At 34.7% G+C, this 25,171-nt stretch overlaps 1 protein-coding gene across 2 annotated transcripts in view; it reads right to left on the reverse strand.

Moving 5' to 3' along the window:
* The window catches only part of HDAC9 (histone deacetylase 9), a 945,763-nt gene that overhangs the window by 261,844 nt on the left and 658,748 nt on the right, over positions 1-25,171 (reverse strand). For both annotated transcript variants that reach the window (XM_032759782.2, XM_032759765.2), the window contains 2 exons: positions 17,729-17,862; positions 4,629-4,749 (listed from right to left, as the gene is read on the reverse strand). In XM_032759782.2, coding sequence (XP_032615673.1) covers positions 4,629-4,749; positions 17,729-17,862 — 255 coding nt within the window. The remainder of the gene's footprint in view (positions 1-4,628; positions 4,750-17,728; positions 17,863-25,171) is intronic.

Genomic DNA, 25,171 nt, shown 5'->3' on the forward strand with positions numbered 1-25,171 from the left:
TAAACACATGCTCATGAGATTTGGGTCACAAGATTTTTTTTTAAGTTGGCCTACATGTCTATATTATACATTACAATTTTTTAAATTTATGGTAACCAATTCAGCTATTCACTGAGTATATTCATTCAATGGGATGTTTTGAGCTACAAGGTTTATGCCATCATATACTGTCATTTTAAAAATATTTCAAATATTAAAATATCTTCTCAAATGTACAGACTTATTCTTAATTTCTACTTAAGACATAACTAAGTATAGCTGGTTATAAGTAGCTGTATCAACTTTAAGATAGAGATAAAGCCAAATACACCATAAGCCACTTCTAACATCCACAATTTTTTAAACAGTACACTACGAAAAATAATCCCGTTTGGGGATCTATATAACATCAATATCAATAAAAAATATCTTCTTTAAAAATATATGCCCAAAACTGAATTGTGAGTATCTCTTAGAACTGGTGTTTCATGGGATTTTTAGTAATTATTTTGTTTACCTGTGATTTTATTTTCTACATTATCTACTACACAAATAGAGAAAAACAGTAGTAACTGCTACTAAATCTTTAACATTAAAATCTGCCTGTGGAGTAATCACGGGGAAAGGCAGTGAACATTTCTATTTCGTAGTCAAATGGTTCTGAAGGGACTCTGGCATGTCACTCAGCAGTTCAGTGGTAGAACCAGGTACAAATTTCCAATTCACCTATCTCATTAATTTGTTCTATTGATGGTCAAAGAAATGAGAAATTAAAATTGAAAACAGGTTTGTAGTAGAATTCATATGCTATGTCAGTAAAATCTAAATAGCTTTTATTGTCACAGAAGAGAGTTTGTTTTGAAAATGATAAATCATATTAGTTGGTTTTTTAAATGCAATTACTAAAAGATGGAAAATGATAAAGAAAAATATATGTACAAATGAAGCCATCCAGTTATAAAGAGAGATCTTCATTTTAACAAAAAGATGTGAAGTCAACAGAATTAAAAATAAAAATCATAAAATAATATTAAAACTGCAATATTGGCACCAGTAAAAGGCACATCAAAATTTCCGGGGAGGAGTAAAGTTTTCTTATGTTGTTGCTCCTAACAAAAATATAACTGTATCCTTGAATATTTTGCAAGAGTATATTCATATATCACCTGTGAAATTAAAATACATATGTACATTTTAGTGTCTGAATTCTTAATAGTCAACAAACAGGAATGAAGATAATATTATAACATAGTAAGTTAATTTTTTTTTTTTTGAGATGAAGTCTCACTCTGTTGCTTAGACTAGAGTGCAGTGGTGCGATCTCGGCTCACTGCAACCTCCACCGATTCTACTGCCTCAGCCTCCTGTCAGCTGGGACTACAGGTGCGAGTCACCATGCCTGGCTAATTTTTGTATTTTTAATAGAGACGGGGTTTCACCATGTTGGCCAGGAGGGTCTCCATCTCCTGACCTCGTGATCCTCCCGTCTCGGCCTCCCAAAGTGCTGGGAATACAGGTATGAGCCGCTGTGCCCAGCCAATAAATTAATTTTTAAGAGTAATTTAAAAAAATTATTAACCCCCAAGAGAATTAGCAAAATAAGTATCCTACTTAGGAGAGTTTTATTTAATACTATTATTTAATACCTACTTAGGAGAGTTTTATTTAATACTGTTATTTAATACCTACTTAGGAGAATGTTTACATAATACAAAACAGGCATATAATTGATACTTTAAATTTAGAAATGGGCAAGAAACTTTTATTTCACCAAACTGACTGGATTTATTTTTAATTATATTGTCTTATCAATGCACTGAAATTTGGCCAGCCTCAAGACAACTGGAAACTGGTCATAAGAGCGACAGGAATATTAATGCTAAGGAAAACCTTGCACCAGAAATAATTGGAGAGAATGTCTTCTCCATGTAACCTTACAGGGTCTAGAGTATTTAAAGAGATAAATGATGTTCATTTTCAAATCCAATTATTTTGTCATCTATAGATGTCTTTCAAGATACAAAGACTGATAGGTCTGGTCATACTGAACTTTTATTTAAACCCTTCCTCCTAACTCTAGAACACAACTATCAAGGGAAATAGCATTAATTTAACTCAGAAAAGACATCTCCCATATGTGTTGGGAGGAACTGGGGGATGTAGTAAGATATATGGAAGTGAAAGGAATGGATAAAAAGAGAGAAAACATCTTGACGATTATGAATTTCTATATATTCACACATGGCAGCTTCAATCCGGTCTTCCAGATACAAACAAACAAACAAACAACAACAACAATAAGAAAAGCCAGAAGAATCCAAATTTCACAAAAAGCAAAAAAGTATTAAAAGTTAACCTTTAAAAAGAACAGAATTATTCACTTTGAACTGAGATTGAGAAAAATTAGCTAAACTTTTGGATACACTAGGGAAAGAGAAGTAGTTTTGAAGTGTTGATACAGTTGAATTTAGTGCTCTACCTTAAGGCCTGATAGAATGCAACATCCCTGTTTCTGTGTACTTATGTAGCCCACACACAATATTGAAATTGTTGCAGTGATCACTGAGAAGTGTATATGAAACTTCACACATGTATAGAATGCTAACTCTAAGATTATCAACTGTAGGAATATTATTTCACATCAAATGTTCAAAATTAATGAGATAAATGGCTAATTTATTTAGATTAAAATTTTAAACATTGGATCATAGGTACTTGCTGCTTTCATCACATACATACATGAAAAGAACCTTTGTCCAAGTTAAAATTATAAATGGAATTTCATTTTAAAATCATCAAATTGAAAAATGATATGCACATCAAATATTTTACAAAAAATAGGTTTGTTCAAAAGAGTCAAATTTTTTTAAAAAAACATTGCCATGTTTTATAAATAAAAGTTTGATGTTGCAAAAATTTAAACTTCATTTATCTTATAAATATGTCTTTTCTCTTAAAATGTGGAACAATGGTTGTTTAGGAGCACCTCTCAAATATCAAGTGTGTGTTTATATTCACAATTTGATCAATCCCAGCCTGTTCCAATAAAGTTGGAAGGTTGATTTATACTTTAGGACCAGAGATTTTTAAAAAGTGGGGGAGGTTTTCTACTTGTTTTTTCTTAACTCAATTAAAAAATAATGACATGGACACAGTCTCCTATGTTTAAATGCTTGAGTATTATGACCTCATAAAGTCATGACAATTAAAATGTCTGGTTTACTTCATCTTTTTGGTTAGTTGGGTAGGATTATTGATTCATGTTAAAATAAGAACATTTATTATACAATATTTGCAGCAAAAGAGGTATTTTATGTAAAGTATCTGCATGTACAGAGACTGGTGTCTAAAATAGAAAGGGAAAAATAAGCATATATGTTTAGATTGATTCATTTGTATTCATATTAATATATAATGTTAATTCGATAGTATACATTATTTTTTATCATCAAATATTAGCAATGTACTTTCTAAAAATTGGATAATCTTTATGTGTTGCCCTTTGGTCTTACTTCTCCCCAAGCTACTGCTACCTATACTGTTACACGCATGTGTGGGCATATTTATGCTCACTCATATGCCTGCACTTCATAAACTTACAGAAGCTTGCCACTTGTTTAAAAAGGTATATGGTAAGTGTTATAATGAGTAACTGTTAATTCTTCCTTACAATTGCTTTCCAAGATACCTACGTACTATATGTTATCTACTTGCTTTCAAATTGTTTAGGACCAGTTAACATAAAACTATTTTGAAATAATATTGAATTAGGTGAAAGAGTTCAATAACTTAGAGCTGACACAATACATTCATTTGAAGGAAAAACTCCTAAAATGTCTTTTTTAGTTAAAACATTTAAAACATGATCCCGTCAGCATCTATTGCCAATGTTAGATATTGTTATTCACTTATAAAAAGTTAAAAAAACAATATTATCATTTCAGCTAAAATAAGGTTTGTCACTAATTTTTCTTCCAGAAACCTGTTGTTTCTATCACTCATATAAAGCTTATATAAAGTTCTGCAACATAAATTTTATTCTAAAATCTGACGATAAAGTTTCAAAAAATCATACATTAACAAAAAAACTGTTTATTAGTTTTCTAGTTTTGCATTTAATGTATTATTTAATTCCAAAGGTAAGGCAATAAATAGATTTGCAATCTTGCTATAAAATGTAGTGTGATGGGCATAGTAGTAATGAGTTTTCACTTAATACAACTTGTACTATTTCCTTTGTTTCTTAAGGTCATAGAACAAATAACTAAAAGATACAAAAAAAAATGGGAACGGTGAAAATAAATTTGCATAAAGCATGTGTAAATCATTTCTACTTTAAGTTTGAAAACATAATAAACAAATTCAGCAATGTAGTTTTTTCTACATGCAAAAACACATTGTACAAATGTTATTCAAATGAAGGTTAATTTTAAAGTAAACATCATGGAAACTACATTGTCATTTTCTAATGCAGGATTTTCTTAATCTACAGTGGCTTCTATTGCAAATGACTCATTCCACAGAGCAAAGCTGTTGGAAAAACTGATTTTTTGTTGCACTACTTGCCAAGTATTTCGAACTGACACCAGCATTGACTAATGATAGTGCTGGAATGTGCTGTTCCCAGTACAGTGGAGGCCCGTACAGACCTAGAAGTATCCTGGGGTCCAGCTTCTGTCCGTCCAGGGGGTTGGTGCCATACAACAGTGAGTGATGTTCAGAATGAACAAGCTGTATTTCCTCCAGGCTGGCTTTTCGACCTTGAATTCGCTGAAAGAAAATAGCAGAAGCCAACAGTACTCCACTGACAACATTTAGAAGAAAATGAGACCCCAAGTCACATTTAAGATGATTAATAATGAGCTGAATTTCATCATGTAGGAATGTGACACTGATTTGCTTAGTAAAGTACCATAATAATATTTGAAAAATGAGTATATGGAAGGTTCAGATCCAACAGCTTGCTTATACCTAAATGGGCAACTGACATAAAGTATATTCTTATTTGGTATGGAAGAGAAAGCTGTAACACAGAAATTAATAGTTAACTCTTTTGTAAAGTATCAGTTTAAAAAACAACAGGGGCTACTATTTAGCTGATAATTAAATTTATTACAATCTTATTTTACACTTACCCAAAGAAGTTGTTAGAACACATTCCTTATTCTTTCTTGAAGGACATAAATAAATACCATTTCATTTTAATGAACTTGATGATCACAGATATGCTAATCACTTCCAATGTGTGCACCTCACAGTAGTATTAGTTTAAATCAATGTTCCTCAACCTGTGTCCCATGGGATCAATAACAGGTCAATATCTGATTATTAATGGTCTGTAGTGAGGTCAGTACAGAAATTCAGATCAATATTTAGAAACTTTTATGGCAATTTGACAGTATTTTTATGTCTTTTGAATCTACTATAATCTTGTATCTCTTCAATATTTATTTCACTTTTGCCACATTTCATTTTTAACATTTTTTATGAGTATTAGTCTCTGACAGATTGGAAATTAAACAAAAACAAAACCTGCTGTTTAATCAGACACAGTTTGAGACACTCTAGACTCCATCAATTTTTTCCAAACAGGCTAGGCAGAGACCTTCACTCCATCTAACAAATTACAGCCCTTCAACATAGGCAAAACTGTTTATTAAGTCAAACCTCAATTATCCAATATGCAAAGTGTTCTTTCTGGCTACATTCCTCAGTTGGCACATCTGTGAGCCTGATAAATATTGTGCTGGTGCACGAAGTTAATTAGCCTTAACTTTTGGAAATGGCTGTGCCTTCTAGTATTACAGAGACAGTATTAATATTTCACTTAAAAATATATATAACCACAAGTCAGTTGTAAGTTAATATTTAAGTACAGAACAACAGTGAAATTCAAGGAGAATTTGTTCGGGGAATGCTGTCCTTTCATGTTCCTGACCAAGGAACCACCAGGTGACCTGGAAACATCAGGTGATAACACCTATCTCAGGATGAGGATAATTCCACATTCAGCCTCCCTAGTTTAAGGTGATGCAGCTGCTGCCAGACTCTTCAATGTTAATGTGTGGTTCACTGAAGGGGCAGGCCAGGAAAATGTCAATATCTGACAATTCTTCAGCATTTACTGGGCAGCAGGCAGAGCTGTGCTTGTCATTGAAAATAAATGATCAGGTCACAGTGAGGGAGGATTGGTGGGGGTCTGCAGGGGTAACAGGAAGGGAGTGATTAAAGCAAAATCTCATTAACACTGCCTTTACGTGCTGAACAAACCCGTGAATACTTATGGAACTTTCTTTGTATATCATTGAAGTTCTCTGTTTTTGATGCTATCATTCAGCATTGTCTAACCCAATTCAAATTAGTATAAAAAAAAGATTTAGAGAAATTATTCCAGGTAGGTAAGATCAGAATTCTGATACTGAAGACTAAGAAAAATTTAATGATGGCCTTCTGGTCAGCCGTCTTTCTGATTGATAAGAAAACATCTTGAACCAAGTGGCTTGCTGGGAAACATTCAATATGGGAAAGTTTATGGAAGACCAGAACAACCAAAGAAGCAGGATGACATGTAAAGAGACAAAATAAGCATGAGAAAATTCGAAGGCAACATTAAAGGGAAACATTTTAACTGTGAGATTTCAGGGTGTGGAGAAATCCCTCAAGATAAATAATGGTAAGTCCATGGTTTGAGTCATCTAAAATTGGACTGAGCAGGGCATTGGAAAACAGAATGTGGCAACCAATCCTAGTCTGGCAGAATAATGAACACCATGAAATAAGAGGGCTTCGGGCTCTTCTTTCTATGGGTCTTTGAAATCCATAGCCACTAACATCATATATGCTGATACAGTGCAACATCAGTATCTTAAACAATGTCAGTTCTGCAGCTAATGATCAGACCCATGTTTTGATGACTATCATAAACTTTCATTGATTTTTTTCCCCTTTCTTCATGTCTATAAAGATTCTTTTCATCTATAAATTAAATTTTTACCTTTGGTATAACATTAAATACCATTAAGTATATCTTGATGTGTTCATACACTAGTCAGATAAATTTGCACACCATGCACTCTATGCTTATCCAACACCTTTTCTTATTCTCCCACAATCCCACTGATTCTAGCTGAATGCTCAGTCACACATTTGAACACTAATCTGCTAACAAGATTCACTGTAATTGACAGTAGCTGAAGTGCTAGTAAGTCATAATAACAGTGGTTTCCAATCTTTTTGGCACCAGAGACCAGTTTCGTGGAAGACAAAAAAGTGGGGGTGATGGCTTCAGGATGATTCAAGCACATTACATTTATTGTGCACTTTATTTCTATTATTATTACATTTTAATATGTAATGAAATAATTATACAACTCACCATAATGTAGAATCAGTGGGAGCCCTAAGCTTGCTTTCCTGCAACTAGATGGTCCCATCTGGGGGTGATAGGAGACAATGACAGATCATCAGACATTTGATCCTCATAAGGAGCGCTCAACCTAGATCCCTCACATGCGCAGTTCACAATAGGGTTAGCGCTCCTATGAGAATCTAATGCAGCTGCTGATCTCAGACAGTGATGCAAGCAACAGGGAGCAGCTGAAAATACAGATGAAGCTTCACTCACTCACCTGCCACTCATCTCCTGCTGTGCAGCCTGGTTCCTTACAGGCCGTGGACCAGTAATGGTCCGTGGCCCAGGGTTTGGGGACCCCTGATAAGAGGAAAGCTGCTGAATCGGTCATCCCCTTATGTAAGATCAGTCAACTAACATAAAGACAGCGCATTTGGCCCAGCTATGTAGCATTGACTTATTCTGACAGTTTTCTCTGCTAGCTATACTCTAGGCCCCATCCTTGCCATAAAAATGTACCACTATTCCTAAGTTTTCACTTTGATATCTTTTTCTCCTTCTCCTTATTCTTTCTTTTGACTCTAAGCAACTATTTTACACTGGCTCTTATTATTATTATTAAAAATATTTTTTAAAAATAATTTCACTAAATATAAGGAAGTACTTATTCTTGGCAATCACCTTCTGCTTCTTTGGTTGCTAGAGAACAGCCCACAAACATAGTGCACATGTTTCTACAGAAAGAGAGCAGTGAAAACTAATTCAGTACCAAAAAAACAAAAAATGTTTCTACCTGTAGATAGGATCTGGAGAAAGCATGTTTTGAAATTTGTATCCCACAGAGACACTGCTAGGAGAACTTGGGGGGATGATTAAGCTGAAAATTCTGAAAGAGCAACAGCTTTCTTTATTCTTTAACACATAGGATCTCCTGGAGTAATTCCGTTTTGCCTCACTTGTATAAATGCCTTAAATTGGTCACATTCAACTTTTCCTTTTATATTGAGATCTTCACCAGTTCCCATTTTCTGGTATTACCATCAGTAATTTAGTACTTTATTTGTGTAGGCTTAAATATAGATATTCCCACTTAATCACTTATATTTTCTACTTCCTGCATACCCTTTATTCTTTCGTTTCTGTCTCTCAATGGTCTCTTGAGTTAAAGGTCAATAGCACAATGAGTCAAAAAAATAGGCTAAAGTGTTCTGATAATCTTAATTTAGGGAGTACTGATTTCTGTTCTCAGAGATACTTGTATCTATGTGAAGTTATCCATGATAGTCTGCCCAAAAAAGATTTTTAAGAATTCTGAGCATATTGGGACACTCAATGCAAATAAGGGATGGATTTCTCACTTGGAGTCAATACAGGTCTCAAATGCCTTATCAACACAGGCCTAGGAATGAAACCTCATAGCTTTTGTCACCTTCTTAATAAAGAAATTTGTGATGTAGGACTGTGTTCATTGTTACCTTATCATTCCCTGTGAAGTGCACTTAGTTTCTTCCCTGAGAGTCTGAAAAGGAGCTATGTTCACTGAGCACTTACTCTGTGCTTCGGAATATGATCATGTTCAGTTCAGAGCCCTAAACAGTCTATATTCAGGTTGGAAGTTTGACCAAAGTCATTTAAAATGACCATATCATTGAGTCTCACAACACACCATGGTTCTTTCTTAAAGAAATAGTCTTTCTGAAACAGAGCCCGTTAATGCATCCCGATTATAGAAGAAATGTTCTGAACATGATCTACAAAGTCATACTGTGACGGGATAAAATGCAGCCTACCCACACCCACCCACACACAGAGCACACACACGGTATGGATTCATATTTTTTTCTGCCAAGGAGCAGGGAAAAAAGGAAACAGTTCTATTCCTTTCCCTCCTGTGTTCAAAGCCTGGATTGAGGCCAGTGTCCTAATCAGTTCTCATTGGCCCTGGAGGAATCAGAACCTTTTGTAAAATATAATAAAGGGCATAAAATCATGATAAAATGCATGAAAAAGCAGTGCCTTTGGTTAGGGAACTAGAAATAATTTAGCAGAACAGATGGATTGCATTGGTTTGGTATTATTGAGGACATGAAAGGGCTCATTTTGTGGCAGTTCCAAACTAAGAGAAAATGTCCAACTTAAATTTGACAAGTCAAAGTACCTGCCTCCACTGGGGAAAACTCCATTTTCTTTAATCATTTTCAAAATGGTGATATACTAGGCAAGAATTTCCACTGAAATATCCCATTTTCTGAAAATATTTCATCCATTGTCTCTAAATAAAGGGATGTGTTTTTATTTATTTTCTCCAAAAATCTGGGGCTGAAGAAATTCATAGGTTAAAAAAAATGAAGAAAATAAAGAATCATAAATGACTTCTTAGCGTCAAAGTTACACTCTGCCACAAATACCATACTTAATATTTAATGAGTCAATTCATAGTCTTATTGATTTTTTTGATGTATCTTTCTTTCTTAAAAAAAACATAAAAATATGATCTCATTGCTTATGCCTAAGCACAACTACTGGAGTTTTAAGATGCTCCAACCAACTGCTTCTTAAAATGTTACTTAAGAAATGGTTTTTAACTGCCCCTGCAACTGCACGATCTTCCTTACAACCCTCCTCGTGTAATAACCTGTACTTCTCAGAGTTTTTCTCATAAAAAAAAAGGTGGGGGAGTGAAAGAAGGAAGGAGGCAATTAAGCAGGCAGGTGGCCTAACGGACTTTTGGTCCTTTCTGTGGGTCACATGGAAAAAAAGAGAATTGCAAGTTGGGAGCCTTGACTTCTGGTCCTGTCTACCACGTGTCCTTAATGTGCCTACAGTCAGCCATGAGATATCTCTATGGGCCTTTGTTTCTTCATTGATGAACATAAAGATGTTTGAGAAATTGTCAAAGCTCATTTTTAGCCTTAAGATGATAGGATTCTATGTGAAATAACCTTACACACAATAGAAATGTAATAAAACATGCTTCACTTTGATTTATGCATTTGCCTTAGGCAAGCAAATAAAATAATTGCAATGATAAATTACTGAGGTTGAGGCTAAAGAGGAAACCTGAATAAGGATTTTCAAAAGGAGTCCAGCTATTCTGTGATGCTCATTTCTTATAAGCTTAATCATAATTGAAAAATCAGAGAATTTTTCACAGCTCATATTCCTATCCCATGACAACTTCAAAATAATAAACACTTTTAATAATTTTTGAAAATTATATACGACACTTGTGAGTTAGTGTCATCTTTGTTTCTCAGCTTAATGCTTACTTCTGTTACTTTCCAATCTCCAGATATTTGAGTCACTTGCCTATTTGTCTCTATCTTGTTAAGATTATATTAAGAAGTTGTGTTTCTGTTTCAGTAGTTCTTATCATTGGCTGCACCTTGGAATCAGCTGGGGAAGTTTAAAAGGTACTGATGCCTGGGTCCTACCTTATTACCTTTGTCTGGGTGCAATTTGGGCACCCAGATGTTTCCAACCACCCAGAGGATTCTAATGGGTAGCTTAGGTCAAGAACCACATGTTAGAGGGAGCTGTCTATACTTACTGCTCATAAGTGAGTGCAAGATACTGACACTGTACTGATCAACATTTGGGACTATGGAATGGTTAAAATATTGGTGGACAGAAGGTTGGTAAGTAAAAAATTATCAATCTTCAAAATGTTAAGTGCCTTTCATGTGTCTTAATAGTGCTTGATTCAGTCACTACGACTTATTTTAAAGTATTTTAGGACATAGAGCCATTTCTAAAGCACTTCAGAAAACAGCAAATCCCAGTTCAATAATAAAGCTCTGAAATGGTGACAAGCATATATACTCTCTATTTTTTTAAGTTTTACTTCCACCTATTTCAAATCACTGTCCTCACCAGAAAGCAAGGAAAAATGTTATCCTTTAGTCTAACTGCTCAATTTTCACAATCCTTTGTGCAACTGAACCCCCTACATTGCAATTATTCTTTTTAAAAATTGTAAATAAATATTTTAATGGTTGAATTTAAAGCTCTGCATTTTTAAACTGGTCATCATGTATGAAACAAACTTTCAACAAATATTTTTTGTTACTCAAAAACTGCAATTTTCAAATGGCTGAAAATTATATAACTCTTTTTAGTAACAAGCTTTAATGCTGCTGCTTCAAAAGCTCTGTATTCCTTTCCAAATGGACTCAGAAAAACAGCCTCTCTTATTTCCTTTTTGTTGGTTGTTTTCCACATTAATTCTTTCTGTTTAGCAGACATTTTTAAAAGAAATCCTAAATCATTTGACTATAAGCTGCACAATTAGTTTTGGTAATATTTATCTGCCTGGGTCCACTCTGTGATATACAAATATCTTTTAGAACGATGACAATGTAGCCTGGTTTACTCATCAAATCTAGATCACTTGTACTTCTTCCCAAGACTGCCATATCCTTTAGAGACAATTCACAGGGCTCCCCGTTTGAGTTTCTCTCTGTTTTGTGGTTAGATTCTAAGACATAAACACATAAATTTTTTTTGTTTTGCCAACTAAGCAAAACAGTACGCTGTTACGTGCTGCCATCTAGTTAGACTACTCTATAAAACAAATGTTTAATTGAATTTCCATTAACTTGCAGTTTTCAGTGCTTTGCAGTCTTGATGTCAGAAAACCTGCACATTCCAAAGTGTTTCACCACAGATGAATGTATTTCCTTACTTAGATTTGATTTAAAACAAAGAGGTATTTTACAGTCACCTATGTGTGCAAGAAGATACGCTGGAATCCCTGCTTCTTGGCATCATAAGATTCTACACTAAACTTGCTCTCCACTTTTCTCGTTGGAACTGCCGAGAAGTCCCTGAAGGGACAACAGTAGCTTGGTTTTGGGTCCCAGAATTGTTTTGTAATTACTTTGTGTTGGCACTTGAATAAACGAGTTAAACATTTCGGCACTGTGTGTTGCTTATGGTTCTTACTTATGAATTAAGCGAAGCAAAGTTATTCAATATTAGTCACAAAAAGGCAATGCAAATTTCACATAATGTGTAATCCAACAAAAGCATTATAAAATGTTATTATTCTCAAAACAAATGTGAGAGCAAGCAAATGTCTGTGGGTGGCTTGGTGGGGCTGGGAGTCATGAGCATTTCTGGAAAAAACAACTGCAAGTGCATTTCTAACAGATGATGGGTCAACCTCCACAATTTTTTTTGACCACAGAAGAGCACATTTCTTTTCTTCAGGAGCATGCACATCTTAGAAACCCAACTACTTAATCAAATAGCTTGTGTCTGAAGAGGACACAAAATAACCACTCCAGATCCATTTCTCATGGTGATAAGAAAGCTGCTGGTTTTGCTCTTTGCTCCCAACAGAATCACTAAACTAAGTATGAATGATTCAGTAGGGGAAAAAATTAAATGGTATTGGCATGAAGGACTACTAACTGCCTCAACTTATTAAAAACAGTCCCACGTCAGGCCAAAAAAAGTTAACCCATGTAACCACTGTAATCTAATATAATGAGGACTAATGTTTTCTCTGGCTACTAATCAGGATTAGTAAGCAGAGCCAATTTACACTATAGCTTACAAACTAAGAGCAATATGTTTACTGAAACATTCTAAAAATTTAGTCTACTCTTAACCAAAGAGAGTGTTATGTTCCAAAAGAACTGCTTAACAATTCTAGTGTCAGATAGTATTACAGCTATAAGAGATCCTAGCAAATATCTTGCCTAACACCCTCATCTAAACATAGGAAAACCAAAGATCAGCAAAGTTAAATGGTCTGACAAAAGCACACAGATAATTAATGGCAAAAATAAGGTCAAATCTAATATTGAATGATCATCTTTGAGAGAATACATTTTGATTAATTTGCGACATTGCTAAATGAATTGACATAAACCAAAATTTTGATTTGTGGATCAGTCTACTGTTTGGAAATGAAGGAATCCTTTTAGTGTTTTCAAAGTGCTATCTTTTCTATTATGTCATTTTTCATTTCATTAATTGTAAAATTGACTGCTGTCTTGGTTGAGGAAAGCTGACCCTTCTCTGTATGTCAGCAGAATTGAGATTCCTTACTTTTTGTCCTGGTCAAATAGTAACCCCAATAAACAAAGAACACAAATGAAAACACAAAGAGGGCAAGTTATTCGTCGCAAGATCTAAGATATTTTCCTCTTTACACTCTCACATGTAACATTACCTCCTCTGTCTCTTGGTCATAGGGCCCCACTGATGCTGTCAAGACTATAGAGGCAGCTGACCACGATCTTCCTCATTTTTTTCTTTCTCAAGCACAATCAATAAGAGTCTTCAAAATCACAGCAATATAAAATGAATGACTCAAAACCCCTTTGAAATTTGTAATTTTGTATTTATTTGTATGATTGTTTAATTGATGCCTGCTGATCACACCATATAGTAACCTTCTTGAAGACAGGGGATGTATATTTTCTACTCAGTATTATATCTTCTACTCCTAACAAAGATTCCTGGAAAACTCAAATTCTTGATAAATATCACTGAATGGATACATCACTGTTTTCAACGTGTGGTGTCCAGGCCAACAGTACCAGAATCACCCAGACACATGTTAGCAATGAGATTCTCCGACCCCACTCCAAACTTACTGAATTAGAAATTCTGAGTTTAGAGCTGAGCAATCTGTGTTTTACCATCCCCTCAGATGATTCTGAAATATGTCAGCATTCAAGATATCCCTCTCACCAGAAGTGGCTACACAGACCTGGTGGGAAAATAGTTCCCAAAGATGGCAGATGACTATCTGGATACTGAAAAATAATGCACTGACCCAGCTTGTATGCATTTATATTCCTATTTGATTATACCCTTTCCTGTGGAATCTAATAAATCCTCTCTTTTGAAACAACTGAGTTCTTATTTCCCACAAAAAGAGAGGAAATTGTTCATACTGCTTAGGAGAGAATGATAACCTAAGACATCCGGCCTGGTACTCAAATCCCTGGAGTCCCAGTTAGCAGAGATTATACCTCCTCATGTTAGCATGTTTTAGACACAACTAGGCAAAGGAACAAAAGTTTAACTTCCTGATAGCCCCTTCTAGCCTATTTAGAAGTAATGCCCTTGAGCCTTGATTCTCTTTATTTGGGTCCTTGGGGGTATCTTGGTAAATAAGTTACTCACACCTGAGCTGGGACCCAGCTTCCTTTCTCGAGTGAATAAGTGAACTTCAGTGGGCAGATACTATCATTATCTTTGATTCCTTTAGAAGGCTCAGAAACACTAACCAGATAGGCTTTTGGGTAGGACCCTTCTTGCTCTTTCAACTAGCCTCAATACCCACCAGGCACACGGATCACTTGCCTCCACAGTGTGCTTTTCTCCTGATTCTTCAACAACTTTGATTCTTCAGACATGTGGCAAATTGCTAAAATATCTGTTGATAAATTTGTGTTGTATTTTTCATGGCATTCACATTTTGAAAATAATTTGGCATGAAATAGGAAGTTTAGCATCTTTGTAAGATGGCTTAATAACATACTAAAATATTTGCATATATACTTAATTTGTCAAATCAAAAATGTTAGAAGAAATCTACAAGGAACATATATCAATTGCCTCCATTGTGTTTAGTAAAAAAAATGGACTTGGGAGAGCACTAGGTAATATTCTACTATTTCTGAGGGGCTAACCTGGTTGGGAATAATCTCTGTGTGTTCCATTTTTATTTACCCCCTTACTCCTCTGGTAAAACCAATCAGGAAGAGAAAATAAGTTATGAAAATGGTGTTTCCCTTTTAGTTCTATGTTTCATCTTATATTGAACAAAAGGTCTCTACACAAGGATAACATTTGTTTAGTTAATACTTTCTAAAATTTAATTTTGAATTTTTCTAATATCATTCACACATGGGCAGATGGACATTAAATTCCTAGGTATCTTAAAAGTGAATTAATTTTTAGCGGTTTTAGAAATTCCATTTCATGTTTGGTTTAGGTTAGCATCTCATAATTTCATAAAGTAAATAAATTTATATGGGCAATAATTTCTTTGCTAATATGGGAGTTTTGATAATGTAGGAGCATTATCATATATAATGACAAATAATATGGGCAACAAAATCTTCACTTAAGAAAGCAAACGCCTGGTAAACTGCCATCAAACTATGTTAGGAAAAGTGGCTTCTATTGGCATTGTTGCAATGTTTTGGATATGATGTTTGTGCTTGATCTTAAGAGCAAATCTGCTGATCTGGGCTTGTGAGTGTATTATTTGTTAATCTTGTGATTGTTAACAAGGAGACTCTATTCTCCTCAAGCTCATAATTGTATGATAGTGGTTCTGACATCTCACCTTGTGTTTGATATTACATTGGTTAGTGCTATACAAACTGAATTGTATGGTTTCAAATAACAAAGAACTAAAATAACGTAATGTATATAAGCAACTGAAAAAGAAGACTAACCAGAAAAGGATGATAATAGACTTTCTAATTTTTAGACCAGTGTGAATCATATCAAATTCCATTTATTTCTGTACTCTGTTCCTTTCATAAACAGTTCTCCTTCAGGTAATAGGTTTTAGGAATACTACTATCTAACAATGCATTCGAAGGCTGTGATCAGCCACTGACAATTTGAAGTAGTTGGGACCAGGCCAGCTGCTGCAGGATATAACACAAACGTGAATGTGAAAAAATGTAAGCAGCAATGCCTCAGCTGGCAAAAGCACAGAAAAATTGCAGAGCAGATGAAAAGGTGAGACAGGAATGTTCACATGAATAAATGCATTTTGTCCATTAAGACCAGCCTACCACAAATAATTCTCCTTGATGGTCTACTTTATGGACTCCATATGGGATTGTGTAGAAAAGAGAATGGTTCGGCCTCCAAACTGCATTATCGGAAACATGAAATCCTTAAAGATAACTTTAAAATTGACCAGAGTATGAAAGCCTTCTGCCATACAATATGAATGCCACTGGCAAAAAAAATGAATAATAGACTTCCACGCAGGAAAGGACCAGATAAATAAATCTAGCTCATTTTCCCTCACTTTGGGGTTTCTAGGTAAAGGATACATTCAATCTAAAGCAGAACTTTAAATATGAAAACTGTTTGATAATTCTACCATAAATATATAATAAAACTTGTGAGACTAAATCTGTACATGGTGTTACGGTATATTCATTCACAATCTCAACTACTGAACGATCCATAAGACATTCCCACAATGTTTTGATGTTTTTAAAAACCAATTAATTTCCCTTGTAACACAGAATATATTATCCACCCTTTAAAGAAATAAATCCATAAAGAAAACTTTTTATCCATAGAAATGAACAAACTGAATGAATGGCTTTGCATCTTCAAAAGTCAATTATTTTTAGTAGTTTGCAGAGGAAGGGGATCAGACTGATGTAACTCACACTATCATATGTAGGCAAGTGCACTTGAACTGTAGAAAAATTCTGTCTGCTTTGGCATTTCTATTTCAAGTAAAATATTTTACAGACTCAGTTTAAACCTAAGTTGAATTTGAATAGGAATTTTGTTCACTACATTTTGGGACCGTATTTGTCTTGTGAAATTTTATAATTCCAGTACTTGAATCATGTTTAGAACCTAACAGAGACCCAGTAAAAGAAATAATTATTAAATGTCAAAATAATGTGAGAAAACCCATGGAGGGCATTTTTCTTTTAAAAATGCCTTAGATTCAAATGCAGAATGTTACTGGATTTCAGACAACAATGGAAATTTATAGCAACTAAATGAAATAGCAGCTAGTTGTTACATATTTTGAACATTTGACAATGGGAGCCTTTCTGAATTGATATGACTGTTGTTTTTAACCTTTGAAAGCATAAAAAAGATATATTTTTCCAAATAAAAATGGTATTCACCAAGCATCTACTGAAATGAGTTTAAAGAAATAATGATAAAATGAAAGTATTCAAATCCCTTCATCAAGTTATAAACACATCAATCATTTCAATAAAAAGAAATGACTTTTAGTGGTAAGAGGACAGTTGATATTTTAAATCTATTCATTTCCATGTGGCGAAATTGGCATATATCTAAATTCATAGTTTAGTTTATAACCAAAAATAATAATTACTTAGCAAAGAGTTTCTCAGAAGATCAACTCAATAAATAATGTCTATTTGCAAACAGTGCTACCATGTGTATATAATAATACTGCAACATTGGAACACACACATCAGGCAGCTGCTCAGCTCATCAACACTGAGTACTTACAGTGTGCCCCGCCCAGAGTCAGGTGGTAAGCTCTGTGCTACTTGAATCTATGATGGTTCATCAATCATGGTGTTTGCACTATACGGTTAAGATTTTTCTATTACTCCCCAAATGAATACTGGCCTCTTTACATGATTTATTTAAGTAAGTAAAAGAGTGTGTCCAATTCTGGATTACCTCACATTTATTTAGCAGCCCAGTTTCTTGCAGTCGTGACCAGATACTCTGTATTCGTCCAGCATGCTCAGGGTGGGTGGTGGAATTGCCACAAACGCACTGGTGTTTCAGCATCAAGGGATCATAGGCAATTCCTTCAAGACAAGGGAAATACAGGACAAGATTCAGTAATGATACAAGATAATGACACATGTTAGGAGATAATATGATAACTCCAAACAAGTCATTATTCTTAAAATAAATTTAACAAAGGGGGGAAATAACACATAACAAATTCTCAAGAGCACATAAGAACTATTTAGACCTGTCTATCTGGATACTTACTCAAAAACATGAACTCATGCATTAACCAGTAACCAGACCCTAGTTTAGTAAATCTGTACAGTGATGAAGATGATGACATTCTAAGACACTTCAGATTTTAAAATATATATATTGTAATCTTACCAGTATTTTACATCATTATGAAAATGTTTTTAGGCAGATGATTTAATTCAGTAGAGGTTTTAATTTCACCACACCATTGGAGCCACGAAACGAGCTGGCTCTTTAAATCTTTCATGAGTAATTCTAGCCTGACTTTAGATCGGGGTTTCATTTTTGTAATAAAATGGAAGATTTTCCCACTCTGCCCATCCTGTTTAGTAATTTCCTCAAGATTGTTCAAAAACAGTTTCTTTGTTTATTTGTGTTTCTCTCCACAATTTATGTCATTATGTAACCAATATGGATGTTGTAGATCTTATAATATTGTGGGGCATTCAAAGTGTTTCTTTTAAAAAATAAATGTAAATTACAATGCCACTACTAGAGATTATACAGATACTAAGGAATACAATCTTCTTTTAAATTATCAGGTATTAGCATATTTCATTTTCAGGCAAGCCTTATGATGGGAAAGATTTTATAATAACATGATAAGATGAATTATTAGCAGAACTTAAAATAGGATTTTTTAAAGTAACAAGTTAGATGATAATTATAACTCTGGCTCATTTAAAGAAGATTTCTACCCGTAAACCTATTCCTTGAGGTGGAAACATGTTACTTGCCAAATTGCCTGACATAAGAAATTATTTAACAAATCAAATGGCTTCCAATAAATGACCATCGAAGTATATTTGTAGATGTGGAGAATACCCATTATAAGAAGTTTTACAACAACCACCAAAAAAATCTTCAGGAATAGATAAGCACCAGTAATTTATGCTGTAAAGGAAGTTTAATTAAATACATTTTATTCTCCTTTTGGCTTACATTATTGTGTTAAAGAAATGTTACTCAAGAGAAGAAAATATTTTTCCTTGAGTGTGCTAAAATAATGCAGAAGAATGGCACATGCATTTTGAAACCATGTGGTAAAAATTATGTCTAACAAAAGAATATAATTTTACCATTCCAAATAATATCTATTCTTAGGACTCAAATGGCTTCACACTCTATCCCTCTTCCCCTGATTCTCACAGATTTTCATCCTCAGGACTGACCTCCCTTATGAGCAGCTTACTTACACACTTACCCATTGAATGATCCATCCAAAATCTCCACTTAGTTGTCTCACGGTTTTCATAAAGTGAAAATGTCTCTGATTTTTAATTCATGATCTTAAACCACACACAATATTACTCATGTTTACAAAAGACATCAAGATCTGCCATTGTTCATACGAGAAACCTTAACGTCCCCTTGACGCTCCCCCTCCAAAGAACCAAAGTAGTGTCTGTTTTCCCTCCAAAACAGATCTTGAATCACTCATTCTCCTTATCTCCACTGCCAAAACCATACACAATCCAAGGTTTTATTATCTCTAATCTGGACTCCTGAGATTAGATTGTAACACACAATCTGACTTTCACTCTATTCCATTTGCCACACAACAGTGGCCACTTCTGTTTAAATCCTTCAGGGCCTTCACTAAAGAGACTGAAATTCCTGCAGACCAGCATAAATAGGCCCCTCCCCATCTTTCCAGCTTCAATTCATATCCCTCCCTCTTTTGTTCTCTATTTCGCCTACAAAAGCCTTCCTTCCTTTCCTCAAAAAGATCAGAATCCTAGCAGCCTCGTGATATTTATACATGCTATTCCCTCTATGCCAGAAATTCTTCCTTCTTGACCTCCATAACTCCAGTCCTCATTTGGCTGATCTTTTTTCACTCTTCAAGGCTCAGTTTTTAATGTCACCTCCTCTACCAAGCATGCCCTGAGATCTCTAAATTAGGTCTCCTACTATATGCTCTCTTAGCATCCTCTAGATCTCCTTCAAGCATTTGTCACAATTATATAATTGTTGTGTAATTTTGTTAAGTGTATATTTTCTTCATTAGATGGTGAGATCTTTGAGAGTGCAGATTATGTATTTTTACCTCTGAAATTTCAGTGGCCATAAACATGCTTAAATAAAGCAGGTCCTCAAAAAATATTTTTTAATGAGTGAATGAAAACTGTAAATGAACGAATGTATCCCAAAAATAGGTCAGATATTTCCACTAAAGCTTTCCTCAATGAATCTAATTGGTGGATCTCCTTGGATACCTGAAGGGTAGTCTTACTGGTTTAATCTTCTACCTTTTATTTTATGTCCCTTATCTTCCTACCCTAAGTGCTTCTAATGTAAGTATTTATTTTACTCAGCTTTATATTTCTACATGGAATTTCACAAAGTCCTCTTTTTACATTTTGTGTAAAGTCCAATATGGATAAATATTTTTAAATAAAGTCAGAAGGAAGACATTAAGGAAGGCAGAAAAGGAAGCAGGCAAGCAGGTAGGAAGAATAACATTTAAAATACAGAGATGTGTAAGACATGTCTTCACAATTTAAATATATCAAGTATTTATGAGTTACTACTATATAAGAAGAACCGTTTAACATTTTTTCAACTATAGTTTCATAAAACAAAAAGTGATTGTTTAATAATATGGAAACAAAAAGTATAACATCCGCCACATTTTGAAAATATATTTTTGGCCAAGTACAGTGTCTCACACCTGTAAGCCTAGCACTTTGGGAGGCTGAGGCAGGAGGATTGCTTGAGCCCAGGAATTTGAAACCAGCCTGAATAACATAGGGAAACCCTGTCTCTACAAAAATTTTTAAAAACTAGCCAGGAATGGTGGTGTGCCTGCTGCTGGTGGGAAAATTGCTTGAGACCAGGACGTCAATGTGGCAGTGAGCAGTGATTGAGCCACTGCACTCCAGCCTGGGCCACAGGGTGAGAACTTGTATCTGGAAAAAAAAAAAAAGAAGAAGAAGAAGAAGAAGGAGAAGAAGAAATATATTCTTCAAGGCTAGAGAGTCTAATCATTACATTGCTTAACTTTTTCACTCTTTCATCTCGACATATCAAAGCTTACCTCCGTAGTAATGTTTTCCCTTTTTAATGACATTTTCCCCATAATCCACTGCCAAGAAAAAAATTGTGAAACAGGTTATGGTAGCTGGGAGTTATTGCCAGGTACCTGAAGATCATGATTCAAAGTCCAGGGGCTCTTGGAAAGCCATTTGAATTTAAAGGGAAATATATACAATCTGGAACCCCAAACTTCCACTGACTCATCCTAACGATGTATCACTGAGGTGTTAACAGGTAGACTGGAAAATGAAACCTTAACCTCATCCTTCATCTCCATTCCTTTCTTCTCTCTTTCGTTCTCTCTCTGGCTTCTCAGAAACATGGACTTATAGGGTGAGAAATAAGCCTGCTCTTCTCTTTGCAATTCATATGGAATTCAACTTTTGTTTGACCCTTTCTGGCTCACTGATTACCATTTGCAATATAACATAAGCCAATAGATTAATTAATTTTTCTCCTGATCAGTGGGACAAGAATTAAAATTAGAATTTGAAAAATACACAAAGGAGTCTTAAAATATTTACCTGCATTTTAAACAATAGTTGTTTGTTTTCCACATATATGTGTATATATGTAGAAAATATGTATTATATATACATATTTTTACATACAAGAAATCCTTAAAATTTCTTGCTAAATTTTTTAGATAAACTTGGACTTTGTGCTTTGTCTGTGTCTCAGTCTTATTAAATGAGATAATGTATTTGTAGCATCTAGTGTAGTATCTTTCCTTCTTTATTGCATGTAGTTGTCATTTTTTAGCCATATAATCTATTTCTGTCTTCAAATTTACACTCAGTCTAGTAAGACCTGTTAGCCTGAGTCTATAGAGTCTTTATAGACAATTTATCTTGTCTATAAAGAAAGCTGAGTTTAGAACATTTAGACTAAAATTATTGATCCTGATTTCTAGTTCCTAACATTCAACTTCATATTGCATTTCTGGGAACTACCTGAGGTTTCACACCTTCCCAAGGTGTTTGCTAAACAACACTTATTAAACTCCTTCTAGGGCAAGGGACTGGACAAAGGACTAGCACAGTACAAATATATATGACATGGCATTCTCCTGGAAGATGCAGAATCAGTAGACAGTTATTGAATGCTCACTATGTTCCAGATTCTAGCAGCTTCATTTTACTACATTTAACTTAAAATCTAGTAGTAAAGGCCGGGCGTGGTGGCTCATGCCTGTAATCCCAGCACTTTGGGTGGCCAAGGCGGGCAGATTACAAGAGGTCAGGAGTTCGAGACCAGCCTGACCAACATGGGGAAACCCCATCTCTACCAAAAATACAAAAAATTAGGCAGGCGTGGTGGCATATGCCTGTAATCCCAGCTACTCAGGAGGCTGAGGCAGGAGAATCGCTTGAACCTGGGAGGTGGAGGTTGCAAAGAGCTGAGGTTGCGCCATTGCACTCCAGCCTGGGTGACAAGAGTGAAACTCTATCTCAAAAAAAAAAAAAAATCTAGTAGTAAAAGTGAGATGTAAAAATACGACACTTTTGAAAACTCTGCTAAAGAAAAAACTTGTGAGGCTAGAGAATCAAAGAAGATCTCCTAAAAACAAAAAAAAAAAATTTTAAAGGTGGAATGATCTTCAAATGGTAGAATTACCAAAAAAAAAAAAAAACTATTCTGAAACAAGGTTCATGTCTAATGACCTTCAAATCACACACATAGCGGCTGTTACTATTTCCATCCATAACGCTAATCTATCCATAAGACTTATGTTGTCTTTTTTTAATTTATTTTTTAATATTTTAATTTTAATTTTTTTATTTTATGTTTTTAGAGACAGGTTCTCACTCTGTCTCCTAGGCTGGAGTGCAGTTTATATTTTACTATCTGTAATTTTTTTTTTTTTTTGAGATGGAGTCTCGCTCTGTCGCCCAGGCTGCAGTGCAGTGGCATGATTACTATCTGTAATATTTTTTAACAAGAACACATAACTCAAAGTACCAAACAGTGTAATTTTTAAATTATTTGTGAAACTTGATGTGTCCCGCAAGCAAATGATATAATGTCTAAAATGTCTGTTTAAAAAAATTGAAAATTGTACCTCTCACTAGATGAGAAGCATTTTCTAAACCTTACAGCTTTGTGTTTGTCTGTTTGTTTTTTCATGTAAGTCATCTTAACAGAGTATCAGACAGCTAGAAAGAAAGTGGGTAGAAGAAATTCCCAACATAAGCCTTCCAACTAACACTATATGAATGTCTGTTAAGGCCTAGGAATTAGATTAAGTGTTACCATTTAACTGTAAAGCCAGGAAGGAGATTCAACCAGCATGTAAGTTGGCAAAAAGTGAAGCCAAACACAATTCACTACACATTTGCTGGCAAAATATCTGGAAAGATTTTCTACATTCAAGAATGAGTGAGAAAAAAAAAAACAGGGACTTTGAGAATATACTACAGATATTATGAAGGAAATATCATTCATACTGCTTAGTTCAGTGAACATGATTTACTATAGGAAGCCAAATAAGATTTTAGAAAATGTTTTGTTCTCTTCAAATGTCAAAAAACACTGGCCTTATAACATCAGAGAACAAAGCTAAAGGCAGAGATAGAACTAAATTAAAAAGACAACGGAATGAATAAAAATAAAACTGGATATGATAAACAGGGATTATAAGGAAATTAAAGAGTAGAAAAACTAAAATCTATACTGGAGGCAATAAAGAAAGGAATTTACATTTCAGAAAGCCAGATCAGTGCTATTGAATACAAACTTCAGAAGCCTCCAGAATATAAAGGAAAGGACTACTAGATGTACATAATAAGATGAAAATACAGTGGTTGGAAAAAAAACAAATAAAAAGTTGTAATTTCTCCTGAGGAGGAAATCTGACTAACCAAATACAGGAATACCTGGGACATCTTGCTGGTTTGATTCCAAATCATCCGAATAAAGCAAATATCACAATAAAGCCAGTCACATGAGTTTTTTGGTTTGCTTATGCATGTAAAAGTTATGTTTACATTACACCGTAACCTATGAAGGATGGAATCATTGTGTCAAAGAAACCAATGTGTATACCTTCATTAAAAATTAGTTTATTGCTGAAGTGCTAACAATCATCTGAGCTTTCAGTGGGTCATAATCTTTTTGCTTGTGGAGGGTCTTGCCTTGATACTGATGGCTGCTAACTGATCAGGGTAGTAGTTATTGAAGGCGGGAGTGGCTGTGGCAATTTCTTAAAATAAGAAAACAATGAAGTTTGCAACATCCATGAACTCTTCCTTTCACAAAACATTTCTCTGTAGCATGAAATGCTGCTTGGTATTATAGCATTTAACCCATAGTAGGCCTTCTTTCAAAACTGGAAGCAATCCTGTCCAACTCTGCTGCTGCTTTATCAACTAAGTTTTTGTAATATTCTAAATCCTTTGTTGTCATTTCAACAATGCCCACTGCATCTTCACCAGGAGTAGACTCCATCCCAAGAAAACATTTTTCTTGCTCAACCTCTAAGAAATAACTCCTTATTAATTCAAGTTTTATAATGAGATTGGAGCAATTCAGTCATATATTGAGGTTCCACTTCTAATTCTAGTTCCCTTGCTACTTCGGCATTTAGTTCCTCCATTGAAGTATTGAACACCTCGAAGTCATCCATGAGAACTGGAATCGACTTCTTTCAATCACTTGCCAATGTTGATATTCCTCCCATAAATCATGAATGTTCTTAACGGCATCTAGAATGGTGAATCCTTTCCAGAAGGTTTCAATGCACTTTGCTCAGATCCATCAGGGGAATCACTGTCTACGGCAGGTATAGCCTTATAGAATGTATTCTTAAATAATAAGACGTAAAAATTTAAAAGACCCCTTGGTCTGATGGCTGCAGAGTGGATGCTGTGTTAGCAGGTATGAAAACTTAATCTCCTTGCACATGTCCATCAGTGTTCGTGGGTAAGCAGGTACACAGTCAATTAGGCAGTAATATTTTGAAAGGGAACTTTTTTTTCCCCCTGAGCAGTAAGTCTAAAAATTGAGCTTAAAATGCTCAATAAACTACACTCTAAACAGATATGCTGTCACCCGGGCTTTGTGGTTCCATTTATAGAGCACAGGTAGGGT

Source organism: Hylobates moloch, unplaced genomic scaffold, assembly GCF_009828535.3.
Source record: "Hylobates moloch isolate HMO894 unplaced genomic scaffold, HMol_V3 SCAFFOLD_1, whole genome shotgun sequence".
NCBI lineage: Eukaryota > Metazoa > Chordata > Mammalia > Primates > Hylobatidae > Hylobates > Hylobates moloch.